At 49.6% G+C, this 25,438-nt stretch overlaps 1 protein-coding gene across 8 annotated transcripts in view; it reads left to right on the forward strand.

The window, feature by feature from the left end:
- The window catches only part of RALGAPA1 (Ral GTPase activating protein catalytic subunit alpha 1), a 1,128,412-nt gene that overhangs the window by 683,643 nt on the left and 419,331 nt on the right, over positions 1-25,438 (forward strand). For all 8 annotated transcript variants that reach the window (XM_069638431.1, XM_069638437.1, XM_069638433.1 and 5 more), the window contains 2 exons: positions 7,032-7,090; positions 7,425-7,533. In XM_069638431.1, coding sequence (XP_069494532.1) covers positions 7,032-7,090; positions 7,425-7,533 — 168 coding nt within the window. The remainder of the gene's footprint in view (positions 1-7,031; positions 7,091-7,424; positions 7,534-25,438) is intronic.

Consider the following 25,438-nt stretch of genomic DNA (forward strand, 5'->3'; position numbering starts at 1 on the left):
TTAGTTTTGCTCAGAGATTTTCACTGTTCACTCGGTTGAAAGCTTGTACAAGGTCGATGAAAGCCATGAAGATTCTAGGGCTGCCTTGTTGGAATTTGGCGTTGAGATAGCTTAGCAGGAGGATATTTGCTGTTGTGCCAATATTTTTTACAAATCCTGATTGGAAGTGATTGATATAATTTACTTCCCTCAACCAGGTCTCTAGCAAGTCTAGCGCACATGCCCCAAAGACCTTGCCAATCACATCAAGCAGGGCGATTGGGCGATAGTGTCTTGGGTCTGTTTTTGTTCCCTTTTTAAAGATCTGCACAACGTTTGCTGTTTTCCAGGACGTCGGGATGATGTTGTTTTCATTGCAGTTCTTGAAAATTTGGCTAATGAGTAGTACCCATGCATCGATATTTATTTTTAGATCCAAGTTGGATATACCATCTGGCCCCGGAGCCCTTGAGTTCTTCAATTTTAAGATTTTACTCTTGATGCTCTCAATATCATGTGGAATTTTCCACGTGGAGACTCCCTGGGGCTTGATATGTCCGATTGTTGGTTCCGGCCTCTTGTACAAGTCTTCAAAAAAGTCGACCAACTGCTCTGCGCTGACGTTGTTCTGTAGAGCATTGTTAGTGCCTTTTGTTTGTCTGGTTGATTAATGCCCAAAAGTCTTTGATTTTTTTTGTGCTCAGTGTTCGGAGCATCTGTTCCATGTCTTGTTGGATTAATTGTGCCAGATGTTGGCGAATCCAGGTTCTATAGCTTCTTTGGGCCAATGTTAAGGATACTTCAATTTTATCGCACTTTGAGATTTTCGCCATGCGCTTCAATTTTCTCAAGATAGCTCTTTGTGCTACGAATTGCGAGTTATAAGCGTGGTTGTGTGTTTTCCGACAGTACGCCTCTCATGGCATCTTTACCTGGTAGGTTGATAGTAAGGGTACGTAATCTACCTTGCAGCTCTGCGTGCCCATAGCTCTCACTTGCGGTTTGGAGTTCTGCTTGTAGGCAGTCGTTATTTTTTGGATGCTTTGATCCGTCAGTTTCAGACGGTTTCTCCTCGTGCTGGCTTCCATTCCATTAGGCATAGTGTTTTTCAATGGTTGTTTCATCAGCCAAGTTGTTACTTGTAAGTTGTGATAGCTTTTCTCTGTTTTCTCGATCTTGAAGGATTTTATTAAGCTCAGAAGTTCCTTTGAAATGAATGTGTAATCCATGGTTCCAGACTGATCATCTCTTTGCCAAGTCGGAATCTCTCTATTGGCCACTGTTCGTAGCCAGTGTAAATTATGAAGATCCCACTTTTCCATAAGGTTCTCCCATTTTTTGGCTCTTTCCCAGGCAGCTTTGGCTTTAGAGTTCTCAGGTTTTGCTCTCTCAGGGTCAATATCTGGACAGTTTAAGTCACTAGTTATTATGATGCATTTCACTTGGTGACGTTCACACTCTTCTTCCAACAAGTTATCGATGTTTGACAGGTAGAGCTCTGTTTTCATATCCGCCGGGTTCCAATAGGTGTTTAATAGCAGGAAGCTTTTGACTTCTGTGTTTTCCTTTCCTTTTTTGGCTCTTTACCAAATTATTATTGAGGCCTGCAGGAGGGGTGACTGTAGAATTTCTGATTTTAATTCGAAACCGCTCCCTGAGCGGATTGCTGTCAAAAGTCCGGCCTTAGGAAGGCCGACTGCCCCCTTCTTGGCTTTTGTGATGGCCAAGATGTAGCCGTCTAGATATGGTTTGTTCAATAACCATGTCTCCTGTAGACACAAAATGTCGGATCTTCCCAGATTTATCTTGCCTATATTAGTCAGGTGACTAAATCCTCGAGTGTTCCATGATCCCAAGGTTAATTACTTTCTTTCCTGATCCGTCTTCGCCCAGACTTTCCTAGTTGGTGGTTGCTAGAACTCTTATGGCTCTGCTAATGCTTTAGAGGACCATATACATTTCTTTTGTGTCGTTGGTTTCTTGCCCGGCTCATTTCCACTCTTTAAGTTGCCACTAGTTGGTGGTTTTGGGCTTTGATCGACTGTGATCCTGATTCTTTCCCCCGGGCCGAGCAAGCTTCTTATCTCGGCTTGTTGTCTGCCTCAGGTTTATTTCTCTTTTTGTGAATAAATGCAGAGTACGGCCCTTTAGTTCTTCCATATTATCTCTGTTTCTCATGGCCCCTCTGTTGTGGAGGTCTTTTCTGTAAGTGCTCCTTTCACCTGCTTGTCTATTCCCTGATCTCGCGCTACTCCGCCCTCTATTTGTTCTGGAGTCTTTGGGCTCACGATTCGTTCTGGGGCATAGTCCTTGCCACTAGGCTTGCTTCTGTCTTTTAGTTCTCTTAAGACGTATCCTAGTGTTCTTAGGTTCGTCACTTCGACAATTCGTATTCTCCGCACCACCATGGAGCCAATATGTAAGTAAACGCTATTGCTGCGCGCAGTCTCCCAAGGTTCGATTATTTTTAAGTCTTTCGATGTTAATTGTCGTAGATTGGGCACCTCTTTGAAGAGCCCAAGTGTTGAGTTCCTACTGAGGCTCAAGTCATCGTTTCTGCTTCCAATCCTTTCAAGTTTGAGGATGCATTCACTCTGAATTAGTTTGGTCGGTGGTCTTTATGCCCTCACAGGGCTCTCGCTCCGTCTAGATCGAGCGCCACTCTTGTGGCTTTCTGGTCTTCTTCGACTTAGTTTATATGGAGTTTCATGCCTTCTCCTCTCTGGTTTCCGATCTTGATGGACTCTCTCATCCTGGTGATCTTGCCTCCTCTTGCTCTTGGCTGGAGTGTTTTCCCACTCGTTACTTCTCCTTAGAGCTTGTCTGCGGTGACGGCTGTGATGTATTCTTTTATGTTCCGTAACTGATCTTCGTTGTTTCTCTTCTGCACCCATTGTTTTTGTATCGTCTCTGCTCTGCCCTTAGGGCATTACCTGTGTCTTTTTAGCACCATTTCCAGAGAAGGGATGTCAGCTTTTGAGTCTTCTACCGTGTAAGTACTTAAATCCATAAGTACTGCTAGAGCGCCAGATTCTTCCTCGTCTTTCAATTATTCTGAGAACTTTCTTTTCTTCCCGACCTGGGTTGTTTGATGTAGCTCCACGATTTGTGTAGCCTTTCCAGCTTTGCGCCTGGCCACTGGCATATTTTTTCTCAGTTGCTCTTCGGTGTTCCCAACTTTCAGAACTATCGGGAGATTGTCTTTTGGTCGTAAGCCTCGGTTCTCGTCCGTATCTCTTTTATCCGTAGGTTTGGGATTTTTATGAAAAAATCTTTCTAGGTCTTGTTGTTGTTTCCCTCGTCTGTTTTTCCGGTTTTCGTCCTGAGCTTTCATTTATCACTAGCGAGGTTATTTCTAGTTGATCCAGATTTATGCAGCCATTATCTGGAAGTCTATCTGGCTTCCCTTTCTCCAGTTGGTCAAGGAGATTTGAGCGGGCAGTACTTTTCTTTTGTGGGTTTCTTTTCAACGTTGTCTTTCCTTCTTGTCTCCTGTTGAACGCATGGTGTTGGTAAGCTTGCTGTAATTATTACACGTGCAGGTGTTATTGCCTCAGTGTCACTCGTACAGGACGTCCCTTGATCCCTTGAGGAAACTTTCCTTGCTTCCTTGATTATATGTTTCTCCAGGAAGGACAGTTTTGAGTTCATTAGCGCGATGAGCGTTGACTGGTCTTTCAACATGTCATTCAGTGCTTCATACAGCTTGCTGAATGGCACCAGCGCAATATTCACTGTTGACATTATAGCCCTTAAATCTGGCTTTTTTTGTGGTGTCTCTATTTATGTTTGGAGGCGTCTCCTTCATTTTCCTACAACGTGGTGAAGTTTTAGTTTCGCCTGTGGGGCTGAGATTGTTTGAGTAGCCACAGCTTCCCTGACAGGGATCTTCTCATTTACAATCCTTTCTTTTGGTGTTTTTATACTGTGCTTCCAAGCCAGCTTGTATGTCTATCTGTGGTGATTGTCTTGGATCCAGCAAGTTCGCTGCTTCAGGTCCTGTTTTTTGTCGCCCCTTCATCCCCAAGTTTGGCTTTATTGTGGTTAGTGTGGTTAGCCCTGACTGGGCGCTAGCCCCGGGGGTAGCGTTAGGATCTTTGCTTTCAGCAAGATATTTCGTGTCTCCAGGTGTTTTGCCATAATGCCATTGCACTGGCATTAAGATATTGGCCAAAGGTCTAGGTGCTCCTTCTTGCGATGGGGGTTCTTCCTCCACAAGCTGCGCGGCCTGTTCTACAGCCTCGCTTCCCTCTATTAGCTCTACGTCCGAGATTTCATCAGTGATCGAGTTGGCTAATGTACTTTTCTTTTTGAAAAAGCTGGTGACGGAAGTACACAAAATTTGTGTTGGTATTTGAGATGGATTGGACTTGTGACAAGAGCCCCTGTAATGCAGCTTCTTTTGATGTTTGCCCATTTTCAGATTTTTTTGCTTTCCAATTGTCACTGTTTTGAGTTTATTTTTAGTTTGTGTCAAAACACAGGCTGCAGGTCGCAGGCGGGCAATAACATTGTCCTCTTTCCTTTCGGGTCTGGTAATGCTCTCAAGACTTGGCAAAGGCACCTTTGGGGGAGCTGCCAGGTTGACGGCGACCAAACCCTCCTGCAGGTCTGGAGTTAGAGGTGCCTTTAGCCCTTGACGTGAGCTCTCCATTGGCAGCTTCCTCTCTATCACCCCATCCCCAATGGGTGTGGTTTCGGTCAGCTCAGTCAGATCCCGCTCCCTATATGTGCCGCTCTTTATCTGGTCTGTTGGAGCGGAGCTCTGTGGCAAAGTCTCTAATGCGTGCAACTCCGGATTAAAGTCATTTCTGTGGAGTTCGATCTCCACCTGCATTTGATGCAGAGGTACAGGGAGTAAGGGGCGGAATGAAGGTTGCATTTATTGTTACATTTCTGCTAACCCCCTCTTTTCCACACTCGATCTCAGGAAGTGATTCTTCATCTTGTGTGGATGGTTGGTGACTTAGTGCTTTCGAAGTATCCGCTTGCATTGAAAATAATAATGGGCTGCTGGTGGGAGGGAGGGGCTCTTTGCTGTAATTTTCTATTACTTCCGCCCTCTCACTCAAGTCTGTACGAGCTTTGCTTTGGCTCGCATAGCAACCGTCCAGAGTCTGGTCATCATCCCCACCCACCTCTTTTCTCCCACTCTCTCCCCTCCTCCCACGGCAGCAGAGGCTCTGCCCACTCAGTCCCCAAGGCCCTGGAGCCGGCACACTGTCCTCTGGGAAGCCGAATGCAGGTCACATCCGCTCCTGTGCTCCCGCGAGCACCTGGGGCGCGCTCGCAGCCACCCTCACGTGCAAGTCAGTGGGTTTCGCTTTTGTTACACGTTGGTGAAAAGTTCGCAGGAGCTTAGATCTTAATGTGGAAGAGCTGTTTGAGCCTATTAGTGCCAAAGGGGGTAAGCAGCTCTTACCTGCATTCTCCACCACGATCATGCCGGACTTTGGGGAGGCTCTGTTCTCCTTCTGACATTGCCCCCCATGTCGAATAATAGCACTTCGCAGGCGACGTTCTTCAATCACTTCCCCAGCTGAGTCCGCTAAACCTGGTGGTGTGCCTGCCATGACTGCAGGACTGCACCACTCGGCACTGCTCCGCGGCAATACTGGGATTTTAAAGACAGTCCAGTCCAGTTTAAGCACTGTAGATAGTGTGGATAGACTCAGGTGCAGGAAGGTAGGTCCAAGAAAACAGACTGGAAATGGAGTGACTGCAGGACTGCCTATATTGCCGTAATTTACTTTTTATTTTTTATATCTGAATATGTGTATTTTATTTCCATTCATACCAAGTAGGAACACCCCCCCTCTCCCCCCCACCCCCCATCCCAGCGGTTGTTAGTCCATCCGCTTTTGAAATGCCCATAATTACTTGCAGGTCTGAGACCTCCTTGGACACTACTTAGACGCCCCCACCAACCCCCCTCGCCACAGAGTATTGTTTGCCATCTCGTTAGCCCTCCACACACCCCCTCAATTTCTTATTCCACTTACAGTGCTGGGCCCAGACACAGGCTGACGACCCCCTCATTGGCCTTCAGTTGTCACACTCTATTTCACTTTTTCCACCGTCGCTCTTTAGCCCTCCCCCCCTCTCTCTCTCTCTCTCTTGTGCTTGCTCTTTCTTCCTCTTTTCTCTCTCCTCCCCTTCCTGTCTCGTTTCCTCCCTCGCCCCCCCCCTCTCGTAAGATCCCCCACTTCCTCTATTTCACTGTCTTCCCTTCTATGGCGTGTCACCCCTTCCTGGGAGCATGGTATGTCCCAGAGTTTGTGCTATGGTCACATGGTGGAGGCCATGTGACTAATATAATAAAAGGGAAGAGCCAGTTCTGGCTCATCAGTTGAGACCATGGAGCCCTGCCTGTTGTGTGTCATTGCAGAAGCGCGATGCTGGCCCCTGCTGGGCAACGCTGTCCCTGATATTCTTCCTCCATGTCTGTAGAGCCCCTGCCGGGAAACTCTACAAATGTGCTGTTGTAGATTCTCTGCTGGGCAACCCTGCATATAGGCGCCAGTGCCCCCGATGGGCAACCCCGGCGCCGCCTTTGGTGTTGGCCTGGGTGCCCTCAGGCCATGGAAGAGCCTCTGTGCTCATGCGCCTGGCAGGGTGCCCCCTGTCAAGCGGTGTCAGCTGGGTGCCCCCAGCCTTGGTCTGGCTGGCCTGCGTGACTACAGGCCAGGACATAACACCTTCCTCACTCTTTTACTGCCTGTCTCCCGCTCTCTTGTGCATGCTCTGTACTCTCACGCCGTCCTTTCCTCCTCCTTCCCCTCCCTCTCGCTCGCACTGCTATTGCGGCATGACATTTCCTAGGCGCATATCGCGTTGGTCTGTGGATGTGCACTGTACGCTCATCACCAGCTCCATTCTTTGACATTGTGTTTTACTCATGTGGTGAACCGTGAAATGAAATGATAAAATACTGTGCTGTGATCTTCAAGCTTCATATGGGTTTCCTCCATGTACTCTTGGGAGCTGTGCACCCTTCTTCCTGTCTCATTTCATTGGCCTGTCCTGATAATCAATGTGTTCTATTATTTCAGGAATTGACCATTAAAACCCTACTGAGCTGTGCCAGAGAGGAACCATCAGGACCAGCACGGTACGTCCTGTCTTCCTGCATTCAGTGGGGTGACACACTTAAGATTCTGGGATGATGGCTTGCCTACTGTTCCAATGGGTCAAGAGTTATGCAAGGCCTGTACCATCTGCAATACTAAAGAAAGGGTGCGTGGTCAAGTCCCAGGTGTGATTTTAATTCTTAGGGAGACCAGATGTTGGTAATATGAAGTAAGGTGTGCCTAGTCTTCTTTTAATACCATGTCCAACTTCCCTGATCAGTAAACGCTGTCTGGTGCTCCCCCTAAAAGTGCTGCCTGGCATGAGCTGAAGGTCTTATTTTAAGTGTTTTGCTCTCTGTTGTCCTTTATCTGCAGCTGTGTGGCGCTCTGCAACCTTGGCATTTGGCTGTGCGAGGAGCTGGTTCAAGGGTCCATGCACCCTCAGGTCAAGGAAGCCCTTAACGTCATCTGTGTGTCCTTGAAGGTGAGAGGTTCACTGCAGGGACCTCAGCGTTGGCTTTTGGTGTGAACCGTTGTGCTTGACCAGGAATGATTGGAGTATAGATGGGGCTGGGTGTTGCAGACCTGTTTCTGGGAGGGCTGCCACTTCCTCTCAACCTCTGACGCGAACAGTCACCTCCTGGCTTAGGTTTGAGGGTGGGAAGAGTTTAGACATTCTGTAGCGGGGAGGCGGGGAATACGTTCTTAAAAATCCTTTGCGCCCCTTGATATTTCTGGACTGTCTTGCATGCCCAACTCATGGGACCTTTGGGGTTGTGTATGAAATGGGTTTTGTCCAGTGGTGATTCTGGGGGGTTTACAGTCTTTGTTTAGTTGGAATCTAGACTGAAATGAGACCCATTCTCTGAGAGCAGACTTGATCCTGTACATTTGTACAAGACTGGGAATGTTTGCTTTTCTCTTCGGTGGCTGGAGCCCTCATTGGGGTAGGGTTCAAGTCACTGGTAGATTGCGACCTGTAAACCGTTCCTGGAAGAGAAGCTTTGTACTTGCTGAATAGTTTCACCTTCCCACTAATAGACTTTCTGGGAACCTGCACTGTGAGTACTTGCCTCTAGGCCCTGGGTAGTGGGTTACTCTTGATACTCCCCCTCACCCCACCAGGGGTTTCTGTGGTCCATACTATTCATAGGTGGGTTTCAACTGCACTTCCCAGTTCATTTCCCTTTGGGGTTTCCCTGTCCCTGCATCTCCTGTGTTTCGGGTAACCCTCTGGATCTCTTTATTTGGGTCTCCTTTGGTTCTCTGTTTAACGCCAAATCCATGCCTCTGGGGTAGAACTGGCACTTGCCTGCCTTTTCCCCATACACGCGGATTGCCTTTTGACTTCGTCCTGTTAACTTGCCCCTGGACAGTTGTGCTGCATCCAGTTTGGGTCCGGGGAGTTTTAGGTCAAAGGCTGGAATGTTAGCATGTTCTAGGGATTTTAAAGGTGTTCCACTTCTGCTCATGGAAATGCCTGATGAGACTGGAACTCATTGGTACACTATCTGGTAAAGTTGGCGCTTTCAGCCTAAATGTGTCTGGTACTTTGGTGGCCTTTAGCTGTGTTTTAGCATGTTGCCCTCCCTCAAGAGTATTAATTGACTGTCGTGTGTGCATTTGCATTTTTCAAATACTCTGTCCTAGAGGTCTACAAATATAGTGTCTTTGTTATTATTTTATGATATTTATTGAGTGTGGAACAAGCTTCAGGAAGCAACAGATCGCTTTACAATCAGAGGGGGAAGAACACAGCGAGGAAAGCAGAGAAAAGGGGAGCAGGGAGCCACCAGGGTAGGGCAGCAAGGGATATACAAGCAACCAAGGGAGGATACAATGGCGAGTAGATCAGTCTCTCGGGTAGGCTGTGGAGTGCAGTGTCTGGACCTAGGTGTTGCAGAGGAGCTATTCCTTGAAGAGGGGGTGTCTTAAACTCTGTCCTGAACTGTAGAAGTGATGGGGCAAGTCCGATGTGGACGGGGAGGAGGTTGCAGTCTTGGAGCATAGACTGAGAAGGCCTGTCTTCTGGTTCTTTCCTTCCTGCACTGTCGTATTTCAAGTCTGCACAGGTCCTTACCTCTGGTGACACGCAGGCCTCCAGAGATGCTGAGCATCTCAGTGGGGTAGCTTGGGGACTTCATGGTGACAGTCTTGTAGATGATGCAGCAGGATTTGAAGATAATATGGGCTTGCAGTGGGGAGCCAATGCAGTTCGATGAGGGTCCGGGAGATGTGGTTGAATTTGCAGAACCCTTTGAGTCATGCTGCTGCATGCAGGACACATCTGAGGGGATCCAGGGTAGTCACCGGAAGGCCATTCAAAAGGCCATTGTTGCCATCCATGTGGCAGAGGGCCAAGACTTGGACAGCAGATCTGGAGTTGTTTTCTAGGATGAAGGGCTGGATTTTCCACAGGAAAGACATTTAGTACCAAGCCGTTTCGGTCTTCCTTGCTATGTGCTGTTTGAAGGAGAGCTGTCTGTCTATGTTGAACTCGAGGATTTGGCGCAGGTGGCCAGCTGGGGATTGAAGCCTTTGAGATGCATAGTGGAGAGGCAGGTGTTGATGTCTGGTGGTGTTGGTCAGAAGTAGGAAATCAATCTTGTAGGGGTTGAGCTTCAGGTAAGCACTGGACATCCATGGCTGGATCAACGCGAGGCAGGACTTGAGCCTGTGGATAACTTTGATGGAGGACATCTTGAGGTAGAGTTGCGTGTCATCTGCATATTGGTGGGTGTAGATGTTGCGTGGTGCAAGGAGGGTTCCAAGTTTCATGTAGAGATTGAAGATCCCAGGGGAGAGGATGGATCCCTTGCGGGACTCCACAGGTGATGGGTAGAGTTGGTGATCTGGAGGAATCCATCTGTACAAACTGGTGGCGGTTAACAAGGTATTATGTGAACCAGCTGAGGACGATCTCACTGATCTCCATGTGTCTGGTGGTGTACTGGTCTACTGTGTCAAATGCTGCTGAGAGGTCAAGGAAAACCAGGAGGCGCAAGGATGGCCATCATCGAGGATTTTGAAGGGCATTGTCGATCACCTTGATGGTAGCTACTTTCTGTGCTACATCTGGGTCTGAAGCCAGATTGGTAGGACTGAAGGAGGTTGTTGGCTTTGATTTATTGGAGGTGTTGTGTGGCAACAGCTTTCTCAAGGATCTCATCTAAGGTGATGGGGTGGTAGTTGCTGAGGTTGTCTGTGTCTACTGTTGGTGTTGGCATTGGGATCTAGGGTGACGATGTTAACTGTGCTTTTTAATGTCTGGTTCCCTTCTCTTCCCAACCCCTGCCTCTAGATGCAATGTACCCATCACCAGGCATTAGAACGGGTTGTGTTTTTATGACAATGTACTGTTTTTGTAATCAACTAGTGTGACCATTCACTAGTTGTCACTTTTCCCCAGGGGTAAGACCTTTCCCATGAGGCTAGGGAGGTGAGGCATCTACCTGATAGTCTCCCTGGAGGTTGTACACAGCAGGAGGATCTCATGGGGAGGGACTCCCCCCGCTCCCCCTTCCTGTCGACAAGAAGAAATATCTACCATTTTAGGTGAAAAGATCTTTTTACCTAAAAAACGATTTAGAAAGACCGCTCCGTGACCGCACAGAGTGATCATTCTAAATGGAACTATCACACCCCTGCTGCACACGAGTGCGTGCAGGGGGCTGACTGGCACGTCCTGACCCGGAAGCGCAGGACGAGGAGAACGGGTAAATTTATGGGTGCATGGGTGCATGTGTGTGTTGTGTGTATGTGTTTTGGAGTGGGGGTGGAGATTAAGGGGGGCTGGGTCTGAGAGATGGGGAATCCCATGGAAGAAGGTGGGGGTAACAATGGACGGGTCGGGGGTGAAACCCTATATATATATATATATATATATATATATATATTTCTGAGGCTTGTGGAATCTGCTTAGATCACATGCTGTGCATAGGCCGACATCTAGTGGAAGCTGCGGAGTATTACAGTTTGTTTTTCGAAAGTCGAAAATGGGCGTCGACACAGGCGTGCCAGTAATACTATCCCTAGTGTGACGTCCACTGTACCCAAGATCCCTCACGCGTGTAGGATCCTCAGATTGTTTTTTTCCGCCATACTGGTCGGAAGCATCTTGCGGAGTTCCCTGGCCTTAGCCATACTTTTGCTGTTATTATAATTATACTTCTTATTCATTCCCTTCCCCACCCCAACGTCGACCCTCAACCTCGACGACGGCTGGAGAAGTCATCGACCGTCGACTGCTGCACGACGGATCTGGGCCTCGGAAGGCCGCTGGCCTCGGCCCGGGCCTAGTAGGCCGCTGGCCTCGGCCCTTACAAGTAGGGAGAGTGGGGGGTGGTACATACTCTTCACTCTTGATATATATAGTTACATTTTATATATTCCTACACTTAGCAGCCCGCTGCCTTAAGGTGCGTATGGAGGGTACCCCTTTTCAATTCTGCCCCAAGTGCAATCGCAAATACCCTTGGGTCGACAGGCACGCCACGTGCAATCTCTGCTTGCCGAGGGATCACCCCGAAGCGAACTGCAGAGCGTGTAGTAGGTTTAAACCTAAGACACTTAAGGACCGTTCGACAAAGCGTTGGGCCCACCACGCCAGGCAGGAGGCCATGGCAGCGGAGGGCGCCTTCAGCGATGGCAGCGACGCCGTACTTTCGGACGGCGAGGGCATTATGGCGTCGAAAGACAGCCGACGAGCGCAGGTCCCCGACCTCGGAAGGTCGTCCGGCAGGGCGGCTATGGGGAAGACCCCCGGCGACGCAAGCGCTACACACCTAACACACACTAAACACACTAAGACCAACCGGACCTCGACGACGTCGACTTCCCGGAAAGAGGCACAAAAAGAACGGTCCGACTCGGTGTCCTCTGGGCGCTCTCGATCGAGATCACCTCACGACGCAAGGCAATCATCCACTCTTGCCAAGAGTGCCTCGCTACACACATTAACGGAAGTTCGATCGTCGGGAGACGAAGACGACTTCCACCCCCAGGCCGCGCTCCAAGATACCGAGACCGCGGTTAACACCAGTGAGGCCCCACGCCCGAAGCACACAGATACCTCTCCAGACCCTCGGCACCAGGCGTCGAAAGTCTCTGGGGCCTCCAAGGGACAGGGAAAACATTTTTCCACGCACGGGGAGGGGGGGAAACAGCGGAAAGCACAGCCTTCCACCCCTGTAAAGCCATCCTCTCACCCTAGGCAGACAAGTAAACACAAGTCTACCCTTGAAAAGTCCCATAAATCATCACCTGCTAAAGTAATACCCTGTTCCAGGGAATGGTCCAGTGAAGACATAGACAGGGTTATGTTCTAGGATGTCTTCCTTGGCTGATTTTTATGATAAGAACCCAGAACACTTTCTTTCATATAACCCTCAAGGGGCCACACCCTCAGGCTCCTCCGATCCTATCCCGCTAAGTAAAAAGCCCCGGGTCGAAAGACCTGAACCCTTCGAGGTTCAGCCTTACTCCACTCCATATTCTACCCCACTCCCCAGTTACCAGGGACAAGTTTTCCCTGAAGAGGACCAGGAGTTTGAAATTATGGAAGAACAAACCGGGACAGATTACTATGCAGAGGATGAGGACCTGGAGGAGGGAGAAGATGAGCAGGAAATTTACAGAGTAGATTCCCCAGTACAAAGCGAAGCCCCAGTTACTGACTCTCCAGTTGATAACCAGCCCCTCCTTAACGAGGTTCTCGCTCGAGCAGCTGAACACTTCCACATCGACACCCACGGTGTACAGGAGGAAAGGGACTTCGCGGAGGAGTTTGTAGGAGAGAGAAGACCGGTCGCTCAGACCATCCCTATCCTCAAATCCATCCAACGAAGAATAGATCCTTCCCTGGTGAATCCTAACCTCACCAGAGCTGTCAACCCCAGAATTGAAAAGATTTTCCGGGCAGCCCAGTCTGACCCTCTGTATATAAGGGGACATCTTAAACCAGATTCCCTAGTGGTGACCAACACTAGAAAAAGGGCTGGCACGCCCTTATCTTCATCAGAAGCTCCTCCCGACAAGGAGAGCAAAAGACTTTACGGGTTTGGCAGGAAGGTAGCCTCAACGTCCGCCTACCAAGCAAGGATTGCGAATTCCACCACCCTGTTGGCTAGTTACAATTGCCATCAATGGGAAGAAGTCGCGGCGCTCATTGCCTCTGCTCCAGAACCGTTAAAGGGCCAGCTGGCTCGGATCTCGGCAGAGGGGAGAGCCGTGTCTGGTTGCATTTTAAAAGCAACTTTCGACGCCGCTGACAACGCAGGGAGATTGATAGCAGAAGGTACTGTTATCAAGAGACATGCGTGGTTACGGCAGTCGGGTTTCAAGACAGAAACCCAGGCTTCTTTAATAGACAAGCCAGTGGAACCCGACCTATTGTTTGGGAAAGCGGTCGAAGACGCACTTAAAAATGCCAAAGATGAATAAGAGACTCTCAAATCCCTTGGCCAGCTTACCAACAAACCCCCTAACCAGAGGGGGAACAGTAATTTTCGTCGCCCACGCGGCCAAAATTCACAAAGAGGCAACTATGCCCAGGGACAGGGTACACAATGGAATAACAACCAGCAGTCTACCCAGAGTTACGGCAGGGGTAACAAGAGAGGTCGTGGAAGAGGCAGAGGCAGCCCCAACAAGGGAGGTGGCACGCCTCCACCAAAACAGTGACGCTCAGTTCAGGGTCCCTTGTCACGCAACCCCAGTAGGGGGACGCATTTCCACCTTCACCCAGGCTTGGGAAGGGATCACCTCAGACAGATGGGTGCTGTCAACAGTATCCGCAGGATATTGTATAGAACTACTGCAGCGTCCCCGGAACCATCCTCCACGACAAAGAGTGCAGTCCCTAGAGCATCAAAGGATCCTTCTCGAGGAGATCGCCATTCTGCTAGAAAAGGACGCGATAGAACTCGTCCCAGGACACCAGGTAAACAAGGGTATCTATTCAACTTACTTCCTTGTGCCAAAGAAAGATTTGACAATGCGCCCAGTATTGTACTTACGGCCTGCCAACAAGTATGTCAAGCCCCAAAAATTCCGTATGACCACGCTACAAGAGGTAATCCCCCTCCTAAAAAAGGGGGATTACATGGCAACCTTGGATATGAAAGATGCTTATTTTCATATTTCCATGCTCCCAGCGCACAGAAAGTACTTGCGCTTCAAGGTGGACAGTCGCCACTACCAATTCAAGGTACTGCCCTTCGGGATAGCTTCAGCACCAAGGGTATTCACCAAGGTACTGGCGGTGGCAGCTGCACACCTACGCAGGGAGGCAATCCCGGTGTACCCTTATCTGGACGACTGGCTCATAACGGGGGAAACCCCAGGAATTTGCAGGTCAAACATTCAGAGGACTATCGACCTCCTCCACGAATTAAGCTTCTCTATCAACGAGAAAAAGTCAAGTCTGGTGCCAAGCACCTCAAAACAGTTTCTAGGAGCTATCCTAGATACTCAGAAAGGATTGACCTTCCCTTCGAAAGAGAGAATTCGGAATATACTTCTGCAAATTCCGCATTATCAGTCAGGTCAACAGATAACAGTACGCAAAGCTATGCGGTTACTGGGCATGATGGCGTCATGCATTTACCTGGTCCCCCACGCGCGTCTGCGCATGCGTCCCATGCAGGAATGGTTGGCGAAACAGTGGTCTCAGGCAAGTGGTCAGTGGGACGATCTAGTGGTCGTTTCGCCAACACTCGTACAGAGCCTACACTGGTGGACAAGAGAGAATCTCGCAAAGGGGAAACCCTTTTACGATCCCGAAGTACAAGCCGTGGTGACTACAGATGCATGCCTGACTGGGTGGGGAGCTCACCATCTCCACCACACAGCTCAGGGTCTCTGGTCTCACTCAGTAGCCAAGAACCACATCAATCTGCTAGAGCTTCTGGCAGTATTCCGAGCGCTAAAGGCGTTCGAGCCCCATCTACTGAACTTGTCGGTGCAGATCAGGACGGACAGCACGACAGCCATGTTCTATCTGAACAAGCAAGGGGGGACTCGTTCGCCAAATCTGTCCAAGCTTGCCCAGAAAATATGGATATGGGCACTCAGACGGAACATCTTCCTGTCATCGCAACATGTTCCAGGGGAGCTCAATTCCCTAGCGGATGCTCTAAGCAGAGACTCCCTCCCAGAAGAACACGAATGGGTCCTTCACAAAGACGTAGTAGAAGATCTCTTCTCTCAGTGGGGTTTCCCCACTATAGACCTATTCGCCACAAGCGAAAACAAACAATGCCCAGGATTTTCATCCAGGTTCCCCCAGCCGGACTCCCAAGGGAATGCCCTGTGGATGAACTGGTCAGGGATGTTTGCGTACGCTTTTCCACCAACTCCTCTCATCAGGAAGGTGGTGTACAAGATGAACAAGGAATCGATGACGCTCATCCTAGTTGCTCCCATGTGGGCGAGACAACCATGGTTTCCACACCTACGCAGGATGGCGGTGTGCGAGCCCATCAGACTCCCAGCCTGGGACAACCTACTGTCCCAGCAACAGGGTCAAACAGTGCATCAGGAACCCAACTCTATGAACCTAGCAGCATGGCTCCTGAAGTCATAGAGTTTGGACATCTCAAATTACCACAGAGGTGTATGGACATTCTAAAGGAGTCCAGGAAACCAAATACAAGGCACTGTTACTTTGATAAGTGGAAAAGATTCGTTATCTGGTGCCAGAATAAACAAATCGACCCGGTTGATTGCACTCCTTCCAACGTTGTGACATACATGCTCCGCCTGCTGGATGCAGGGTTGGTTTTTAACTCGCTGAAAGTACACCTGGCAGCCCTCTCGGCTTACACCACATCCCATAACAAGGTCTCGTGGTGGAAAGTACCAGTGGTTAAAGCCTTCATGGAAGGAGTAAAGAGACTTCACCCTCCTATTTCTAACCCACCGCCAGGATGGGACCTCAACGTGGTGCTAGCTAAGCTCATGGGACCCCCATTCGAACCCATGCATAAAAGTAGTCTCAAACACCTGACTTATAAAACGGCCTTCTTAGTAGCCATTACCTCCATAAGAAGGGTCAGTGAAATTCAGGCTCTGTCAGTGCAGGATCCTTTCTTTACTATCCACAAGGACAAACTGGTTTTACGCACACACCCTAGGTTCTCACCTAAATTCATATCCAAGTTCCATGTAAACCAGTCCATCGAGCTTCCGGCTTTCTTCCAAAACCCGCAAAGCTCGGCTGAGGTGAAACTACACACCCTAGATGTGCGTAGGGCGGTCCTATACTATGTAAATAAAACCAGACCGCTAAGGAAAACAGATCAACTGTTTGTCTCCGTAGCTACAGGCAGAGAGGGGGATCGCGTCTCTAAGGGCGCTATCTCGAAGTGGATTATCAACTGTATACAGCTGTGTTACTCTCTTTCTGGAAAGACTCTGCCTTTTACGCCAAGGGCCCACTCTACTAGAGGCATTGGTGCCACTCTGGCTTTCATTGCAAATGTCCCCCTCGACACCATTTGCAAAGCGGCTACTTGGAGCTCTATTCACACTTTTACTCAGCATTACTGCATTGACACTCATTCCAAGACAGATACACAAGTGGGACAAGCGGTTCTAAGACACCTGTTTGCTCATGACCCTTCTCACATCCCACCTCCTTCTTCTGGTACTGCTCGCTAATCTATGCACAGCATGTGATCTAAGCAGATTCCACAAGCCTCAGAAGGGATACATTACTCACCGTAATCGTATTTCTGATGCTTGTATCTGCTTAGATTCACATGCGACCCACCCTTCCTCCCCTCCGAGAGAAGGCGCATGATTGCTTGTAGTCTTAGCTTTCTGTCTATCTGCTTGGATTATCTGTACTCACGCTACTCCTCATGCTTCCTCATGTCAGAAAAAAAAATACAATCTGAGGATCCTACACGCGTGAGGGATCTTGGGTACAGTGGACGTCACACTAGGGATAGTATTACTGGCACGCCTGTGTCGACGCCCATTTTCGACTTTCGAAAAACAAACTGTAATACTCCACAGCTTCCACTAGATGTCGGCCTATGCACAGCATGTGAATCTAAGCAGATACAAGCATCAGAAATACGATTACGGTGAGTAATGTATCCCATATTTCTGATGTTTGTTAATCTGCTTAGAATCACATGCTGTGCATAGGTCCGACATCCAGTGGTCACTGCGGAGTATTGCATTTTGTTTTTCGTAGTCGAAAAGGGGACGTCTACAAGGCGTGTCTGTAACACTATCCCTATAGTGACGTGCAGTGTACCCACAACCCCTCACGCGTCGAGGTCCCTCAGATTGTTTTTTTCCACCCAGTTATTGGTCGTCTTTATGCGGAACTCCTCGAGAGACATTGCGAAATCATTTCCTCGACCCTTGGTCGTTTATTATTATTAATTATAACACATAGATCCCTCCCTCGACGTAGCTGCCAAGCTGATCTCCGCCGAGCAAGATCTTCGACGGAGGGACGAGTGGAGGAGATCCTTCGGCGCTGCCGAACATGTGGCCGGGCCTCGCCGGCCTAACACAGTAGGGAGAGTGGGGTTGTTGGTCATTTCTTTAACACTCTGAGAATGCCTTTCTCTTTCCCCTCCCTCTCTTTCGAGGTCGTAATCACATTTCATGCCCTCAGCTATGGAGAGGACTCCCTTTAGGTTTTGCCCGCGTTGCAAGGGCAAGTTTACCTGGAAGGACAAGCACAAACGGTGTAACCGTTGCTTGCCCCTCGATCACAAAGAGGATGGCTGTGCGGCCTGTAAATTACTTAAACCCAAAACTTTAAAGGACCGCAGGGTCAAAAGGTGGGCAGCCTATGCGATGTCTAGGTCTGACTCCTCGCCAGCTGCCACCGAATGTGACGAGGACAGTGATTACACGGCCGCCGCAACGGAGGTTGTAGACCTCTCGAAGGAGCGCTCCCGCTCCTCGTCGTCCGTCCCCGGCCCCGACAAGCCCGGCTCACGCCCCGCTTATGGGGATGAACACCCCGGCGACGAGGACGAACACAGGAAAACACATAAGCACATACCTCACGGCACGCATTCGTCGAAGACGAAGGCAGCCATAGCGTCAACGGAGGCGTCAGGCCCACCGGCGTCTTCCGCCGACTGTAAGGGTCGCAAGCCCTCCCCGCCACCGCTTCCGCGAATGGGCTTTCTGTAAGTAAGGGCGCTATCCCCAAATCCTCAGGCGACGCGCCTCGCAAGAGTGCGTATGTTGCCAGTGAAGACTCGGCACCGCCTAGCGCGACGGCAAGCGATCCCTCGACGGAGAAGCTGATCGCCGATAGCCTCGCGCGTATAGCTTCTAAAGACAGCCAGAGACGGACGACGGGTGATACGTCGAGAACCACTCACAAGGCCAAAGAAACCCGAAGACGCTGGAGGGTAGGCTGGCACAGCTCCCACCGTCGACAGAAGACCCTAGCCAGCGAGAGGGTTTCTCAGAAGGCGAAGGGTCTCCATCTTCGACGCTATGGGACAGAACTAATCAACTACAGGGAGAGGGAACTCCCTTTTCACTCCCAGACCGCTCTGGCCTACCTTACTGGACTGCAGAGAGGTTCCAGTCATGTATGGACAAGCTAGACAGGTTCATAGCCATCCCAGACAATAGGACACCCAAGAGGCCAAGGGAGGTACTCCAGGAGGGGCCATGGGCTAAATACCCGAAGCTCTTTAACCCCCTACAGGAAGACATGAACTCTTATGACCTCACTGAAGAGGACTCTCACTTCCAGGAAGAGGATGAGTTTGTGAATAATGAAGACCAACAAGAGGGAGAAGGTTTTCATGATGACACTAACATAGGTGAGGAGGGCTACGAGGAGGACCCAGGTGAAGGTGGTTTACAACCCTGGCAGTCGCCATCAGGATCTACAGACCCCGATATTATAGAAATTTCTTCTCCTCAGACCACACCGGTCAGGAACCCATCTCCAGTAGACGATCAGCCCACTTCAATGCGCTACTGAGGAAGGCAGCAGCGCATTTTGAAGTTGAAACTGGGGAGGTCACCCCAGATACTGATTTCGTTGAAAGGAAAACCTCCCACTAGTCAAACTATTCCTATCCTCGCCTCGGTTAAGAGACGACTCACCCCATCGCTGTCCACCCCCGCGCTGGTAAGAGGGGTCAATCCAAGAATTGAGAAATTGTTCTCACCCTCTCAGTCAGACCCATTATATATCAGTGGTCACTCAGTCCCGGACTCCTTAGTGGTGACTAACACAAGGAAGAGGGCTGGGCTTCCACTGTCAACCAGCGAGGCACCCCCAGATAAAGAAGGGAAAAAGCTTTATGCCTTGGGCAAAAGGATTTCCGCCTCGGCAGCGTTTTCAATTAGGATTGCCAATAAAAATACATTGTTGGCAAGCTATGCTGATGCTCAATGGGGAAAGCTTAAGCAGGACATCGAAGAAGCCCCTGAACCTCTAAGAACTCGCTTAATGGCTACAGTTACAGAAGGAGCTCTGGTCAACCAGAGCATCATTAAGAACACTGTTGATGCGGCCGAAACCGCTGGCCGTTCTTTGGTGCAGGGAATTCTGCTGAAGCGTCACGTCTGGCTTCGCAATTCCGGTTTCAAGGCAGAAACGCAGGCGTCACTCATTAATAAGCCAATAGAAGAGTCAAATCTCTTTGGAAGGGCAGTGGACGATGCACTGGAAAATGCGAAGAAAGAATTCGACACCATAAAGACCTTAGACCAAATCTTAAAGCCTCCAAATAGGCAGGGATTTGGGAACAAGCGCTATTTTTGTGGCCAACGCCAGCAGCAGCAACAGCATTACACTGCGGGCAACTGGCCCTCTAATCAGGGTACCAGTAACCAGTATAACCAAAGAGGACAATGCCGTGGCAAGGGCAGAGGCCGGGGCTCCAGCCCCAGAGGCACCCCGGCAAGTAACACCAAATGACCCGAAGGTTCAGGTCCCCTCCCATGCGTCTCCGGTTGGGGGCCGGATAACATCGTTCCTTTCAGCATGGGAGGGAATAACATCAGACCGGTGGGTGTTGTCAACCGCAGCCCACGGGTACTGTATAGAGTTCAATCGGTCCCCCACCTACAGACCTCCAAGGGGACGACGCCTGTCACCAGAACACCTCGTCATCCTCCTGCAAGAAGTAGAACAGCTGCTACAGAAAGGAGCAATAGAGGTTGTGCCCCTATCTCAGATAATGGAAGGTATTTATTCAGTGTACTTCCTTGTACCCAAAAAGGACCCAACCATGCGCCCTGTACTAGATCTGCGCCCAGCGAACAAATTTGTAAAACCACAAAAATTTCGTATGGTAACATTACAGGAAGTAATTCCCCTGCTATCTCAGGGGGACTACATGACAACACTAGACATGAAAGATGCATACTTTCATATTTTGATGTTGCCAGCGCACAGAAAATACCTCAGGTTCATGATAGAGGGCAAACACTACCAGTTCAGAGTGCTACCCTTCGGCATAGCGTCTGCACCGAGGGTATTCACGAAAGTACTGGCAGTGGCAGCGGCCCACCTGCGCAGGTTGTCCATACCGGTATACCCTTACCTCGACGATTGGCTCATAACAGGGGAGTCCTACGAGACCTGCTTCTCAAACACCCAGAAGACAGTAGACCTTTTGTTCCAACTGGGCTTCTCCATCAATGAGAAGAAGTCCAGCTTAGACCCCAGCCAAATCAAACAATTCCTAGGGGCTCTAATTCGAACAAAGGACGGCCTCGTCTTCCCCTCCAACAAGAGGGTCCAAAATATGCTGTTTCAGATCCCTCAATATGTGGCTGGTTGAGAGGTTACGGTACGTAAAGCAATGCGCTTGCTAGGAATGATGGCGTCATGTATATATTTGGTACCTCACGCGTGTCTGCGCATGCGCCCAATGCAAGAGTGGCTCAACAGCCAGTGGTGTTAGGCCAGCGGACAATGGGATGATCTAGTGGTGGTCTCGCAGGCCTTGGTTCTCTCGCTACGGTGGTGGTCGAAGGAAAACCTGGTAATAGGGAAACCATTCGCCACCCCCGCAGTGGAAGCCACTCTAACCACACACGCATCCCTCACAGGATGGGGGGCTCACCTATCCCATCAGACTGCTCGTGGGGTCTGGACTCCGAGCGTAGCTTCCAAGCACATAAACTTATTAGAGCTACTTGCAGTGTTCAAGGCAATAAAAGCCTTCCAGACACACCTACAAGGGAAGACAGTGATGGTCCTCAAGGACAGCACCACAGCCATGTACTACCTCAACAAGCAAGGGGGCACTCGCTCTCCAGGACTGTCCAAGCTGTCCCAGAACATCTGGAAGTGGGCTCTCAGACACATGTTCCTATTGTCACAACATGTACCAGGGGAACTCAATCTGCTAGCAGACGAACTCAGCAGAGACTTCCCTCTGCCCTCAGAGTACGAATGGCGGTTACACGAAGACATCGTCTTCGACATCTTCACACAATGGGGCTTCCCATAAATAGACCTCTTCGCAACTCTGGAGAACTCACAATGCCTAGATTACGCCTCCAGATACCCACAGAACCGCTCCAAGGGGAACGGTCTCTGGATACCATGGTCAGGGAAATTTATTTACGCTTCCCCCCCCCCCCCCGACTCCTCTGCTGAACAAGATAGTGCACAAGATGCACCAGGAACCAGTCACCATGATACTGATAGCCCCGATGTGGGCCCGCCAACCATGGTTTGCGCACCTGATGGAGATGTCCCTGTCCCCACCAGTGAAACTGTCCTGCCCGTACAACTTGCTGTCACAGGACAAGGGCAAGACATTACACCCATGCCCACAGAACATGAATTTAGCAGCCTGGCTCCTGAGGTCATAGAATTTGGCCATTTACAACTCCCTCAGAAATGCATGGATATTCTTAAAGAAGCTAGAAAACCCAACACTCGCCACTGCTATTCTAGCAAGTGGAAGAGATTTGTCATCTGGTGTAGAGGTAAGAGCATCAACCCAGTCCACTGCTCTCCCACACAAATTGTCCTTTACCTGACCCATTTACTGGACTCAGGTCTAGTGTTCAATTCTATTAAAGTCCATCTAGCGGCACTTTCTGCATACACCACCTCTCAGCTTAAGGTGTCACGGTGGAAAGTCCCAGTTATCAAAGCCTTCATGGAGGGGGTAAAGAGGATACACCCTCCGATAGCAAACCCAGCTCCCGGCTGGGACCTTAATGTGGTACTTACCAGGCTCATGGGCTCACCCTTTGAACCCATGCACAGGGCAACTCTTAAGGACCTCACCCTTAAGACTGCTTTCCTAATAGCTATCACCTCCATTAGGAGAGTAAGTGAACTACAGGCTCTTTCTATTCTAGACCCCTTCGTAACAGTTCACAAAGATAAGGTGGTTCTACGCACACACCCAAGGTTTGCACCGAAATTCATATCGAAATTCCATGTCAACCAGTCAATAGAACTACCAACGTTCTTTCAAAACCCTTCCAATTTGGGAGAAAAGAGCCTGCATACACTAGATGTACGCAGAGCTGTCATGTTTTATATGGAAAGAACTAGACCACTGAGAAAGACTAATCAGTTCTTTATCTCGGTGGCAGCAGGAAGAGAAGGGGATGCAGTCTCAAAGTCAACTATATCTAGATGGATTGTTCAATGCATCTCTCTCTGTTACACTCTTGCTAAGAGAGAACTACCCTTCAAGCCAAGAGCACACTCTACTCGAGTCACTGGGGCTTCCATAGCATTCATTGCAAATGTTCCCCTCGAGTCCATTTGCAAGGCGGCAACCGAGAGTTCTGTACACACCTTTACAAAACACTACTGTCTAGATGCTCACTCTAGATCTGATTCCCAGGTGGGACAAGCAGTATTAAGACACCTTTTCTCTACTGTTCCTTCTCACAACCCACCTCCAACTCCGGGTACTGCTCGCTAGTCTATGCACAGCATGTGATTCTAAGCAGATTAACAAACATCAGAAGACAATGCATTACTTACCGTAAAAGCATTTCTGATGGTTGCATCTGCCTAGATTCACATGCGCCCACCCTTCCTCCCCGCTCGGATGGAAGAAACATAGACATCTTTTTACATCTCTCTCTTTTCTGTACTCACTCACGTCTGGAAGGCTCCCTCAGGGCAGAAAAAATACATAGAGGGACCTCGACGCGTGAGGGTTTGTGGGCTGCACGTCACTATAGGGATAGTGTTACAGACACGCCTTTATCGACGTCCCCTTTTCGACTACGAAAAACAAAATGCAATACTCTGCAGTGACCACTGGATGTCGGACTATGCACAGCATGTGAATCTAAGCAGATTCAACCATCAGAAATGCTTTTACGGTAAGTAATGCATTTATATATATATTTATATTATTTTTAAGGTCTCAAGACTCAAGAGAGAAAGACCGATTTACAATGCCCGAATTTACATTGATCGGAAAACCAGCATTGTAAAATTCTTTTTCTCTTGAGACCTTTAAAATGAGGTCTTTTCACATATATGGGCTATACTGTAGATATGGTTCTAAGAAAGCCACACACCCCAACACTCTTGCCCCTTTCTTCTACTACTCTTTCTAGACTGCAGATCAATGTATTTTTTCATGGTAGAAAACCTCTGTGTCATTGAAAGCACTGAGATAAAGAAGGTCTACAGGAACCCAAGTACGCCAGGTACTAGGACGAGTTGGCCCCACAGAGTTATGAACATAGATTCTGTGAAAGAGAGGAAGGACATATACAATGGGTTCGACTCAGGCCGGTCACTTTGTATAAAAATCAACAACAGACTTAACTTGTTGTCATGTCAGCCCTGCAGTAGCAGCAGGCGTGGTAGCTTTCAGATGTGGGAGCAGTTACGCAGCGAAGACCGGAGAGCAGAGAGCGCTGGCGGGATGCAGAAGGCGGCTCTCCAGGATCCGAAGTCCACTGGTCCAACAACTTACAGACGGGGCAGTGGTACAAACAATGTGGGAAGGGGGGCCCTACGGTTCCACCCTCGAACTGATACTGCAGGAAGCCAAACCACACGTGGCAGAGACCCCACCAAAGCAGACGGCCAGAGGAAGCCTGGAGGTAAACCAGCTCCAAGTCCTGGAAGTGCTGCTGTATGCAATGGTCTCTGGAGGTACGAGCGGGCCGGCAGGAATACAGGGAGTGCAGGAGGGTCTTTGGAGCATGCCGCAAGGGTTGCTGGGATGAGGAAAAGACAAAGAAGAGTCTGGGACCCTGAGAAACCAACAACAGAATTAAGAGGAAAGCTTCCTCATTGGGATTGTCAAGTTAATCCCACTGACCATGAGGGAAGGGTCGGAAAGACCCAGAGAAGTTGCATTAGAGTCCTCTTAATCATGGCAGTCCTTGGCAGGAGAGTGAACCAAGGGGGCCGGGTAAAAGAAGAGAACCAAGAGTCATGGACTCAACACTAAATGATCTTCGCTGTGGAAGGAAGAGGACCCTCGTGGCAGTGCTGGGGAGAGGAGCGAGCCAGGTAGCAAGTGCAAAGAAGAGAAGCAGAAAAGGAAGATCCAGGGAAGGGAGTCAGTCCCGCTGGACTTTGTCATGTCAGCAAATCCTACCAGAGGAAGGGAGTCCTTTCCACTGGACTTGATGGCAGCCTATCCTACCAAGGGAAGGGAGTCATTCCCGCTGGACTTGATGATGGCGGCCAATCCTGCCAGGGGAAGGGGGTCAATCGCCTTGCTCACAGTGGTGAACTATGCAGTGGCCTTTCAGTCAGGGGAAGGGAGTCATCCCCCTCGGTCACAGTGGTGAACTATGCAGTGGTCTTTCTGCCAGGGGAAGGGGGGCATCCCCCCCTGGTCACAGTGGTGAACTATGCAGTGGCCTTTCAGCCAGGGGAAAGGAGGCATCCCCCTGGTCACAGTGGTCTTTCAGCCAGGGGAAAGGAGGCATCAGTGGTGAACTATGCAGTGGCCTTTCAGCCAGGGGAGAAATGCATTGGAGGGACAGGGCCTCCCTGCCCCTGTCCTTGTCCTGTAGTCCTTTTTCGTGTATGTTCTGTGTTCTTTTCTGCCCAGTAGTCCATGTGGGACTCCTGGCAGTGCAGTGCTTCCTCTTTTTGGTTTGGTGTACAGACCCTTGGGATACCCTTATGGCATCCATGGGTGGGGGTAAAACTCTGTACCCCTAGTGTATGTTTTTGGGCACCTGTGTGTTGCCCGCACAGCAGGGTATGGGCTGGTTGGCAGCTCCATGCTGAATTTGACAGGTGCTCTGAGTAGCCTCCATTTTGGGATACCCAGGCCCTGCCATTGGAATCAGTTGATTCCTGATAGAAGACAAGATGGCCCCTGTGGCCTCTTGCTTTCTATTTATTACCTGTTACCTTGTTTTTCCCAAAGTCCCTGGAAGCCCCTACTCTGTTCCTTCCCCCTGACTGGCTGTTGGGT

This window comes from Ambystoma mexicanum, chromosome 14 (assembly GCF_040938575.1).
Source record: "Ambystoma mexicanum isolate Mex_15411 chromosome 14, UKY_AmexF1_1, whole genome shotgun sequence".
NCBI lineage: Eukaryota > Metazoa > Chordata > Amphibia > Caudata > Ambystomatidae > Ambystoma > Ambystoma mexicanum.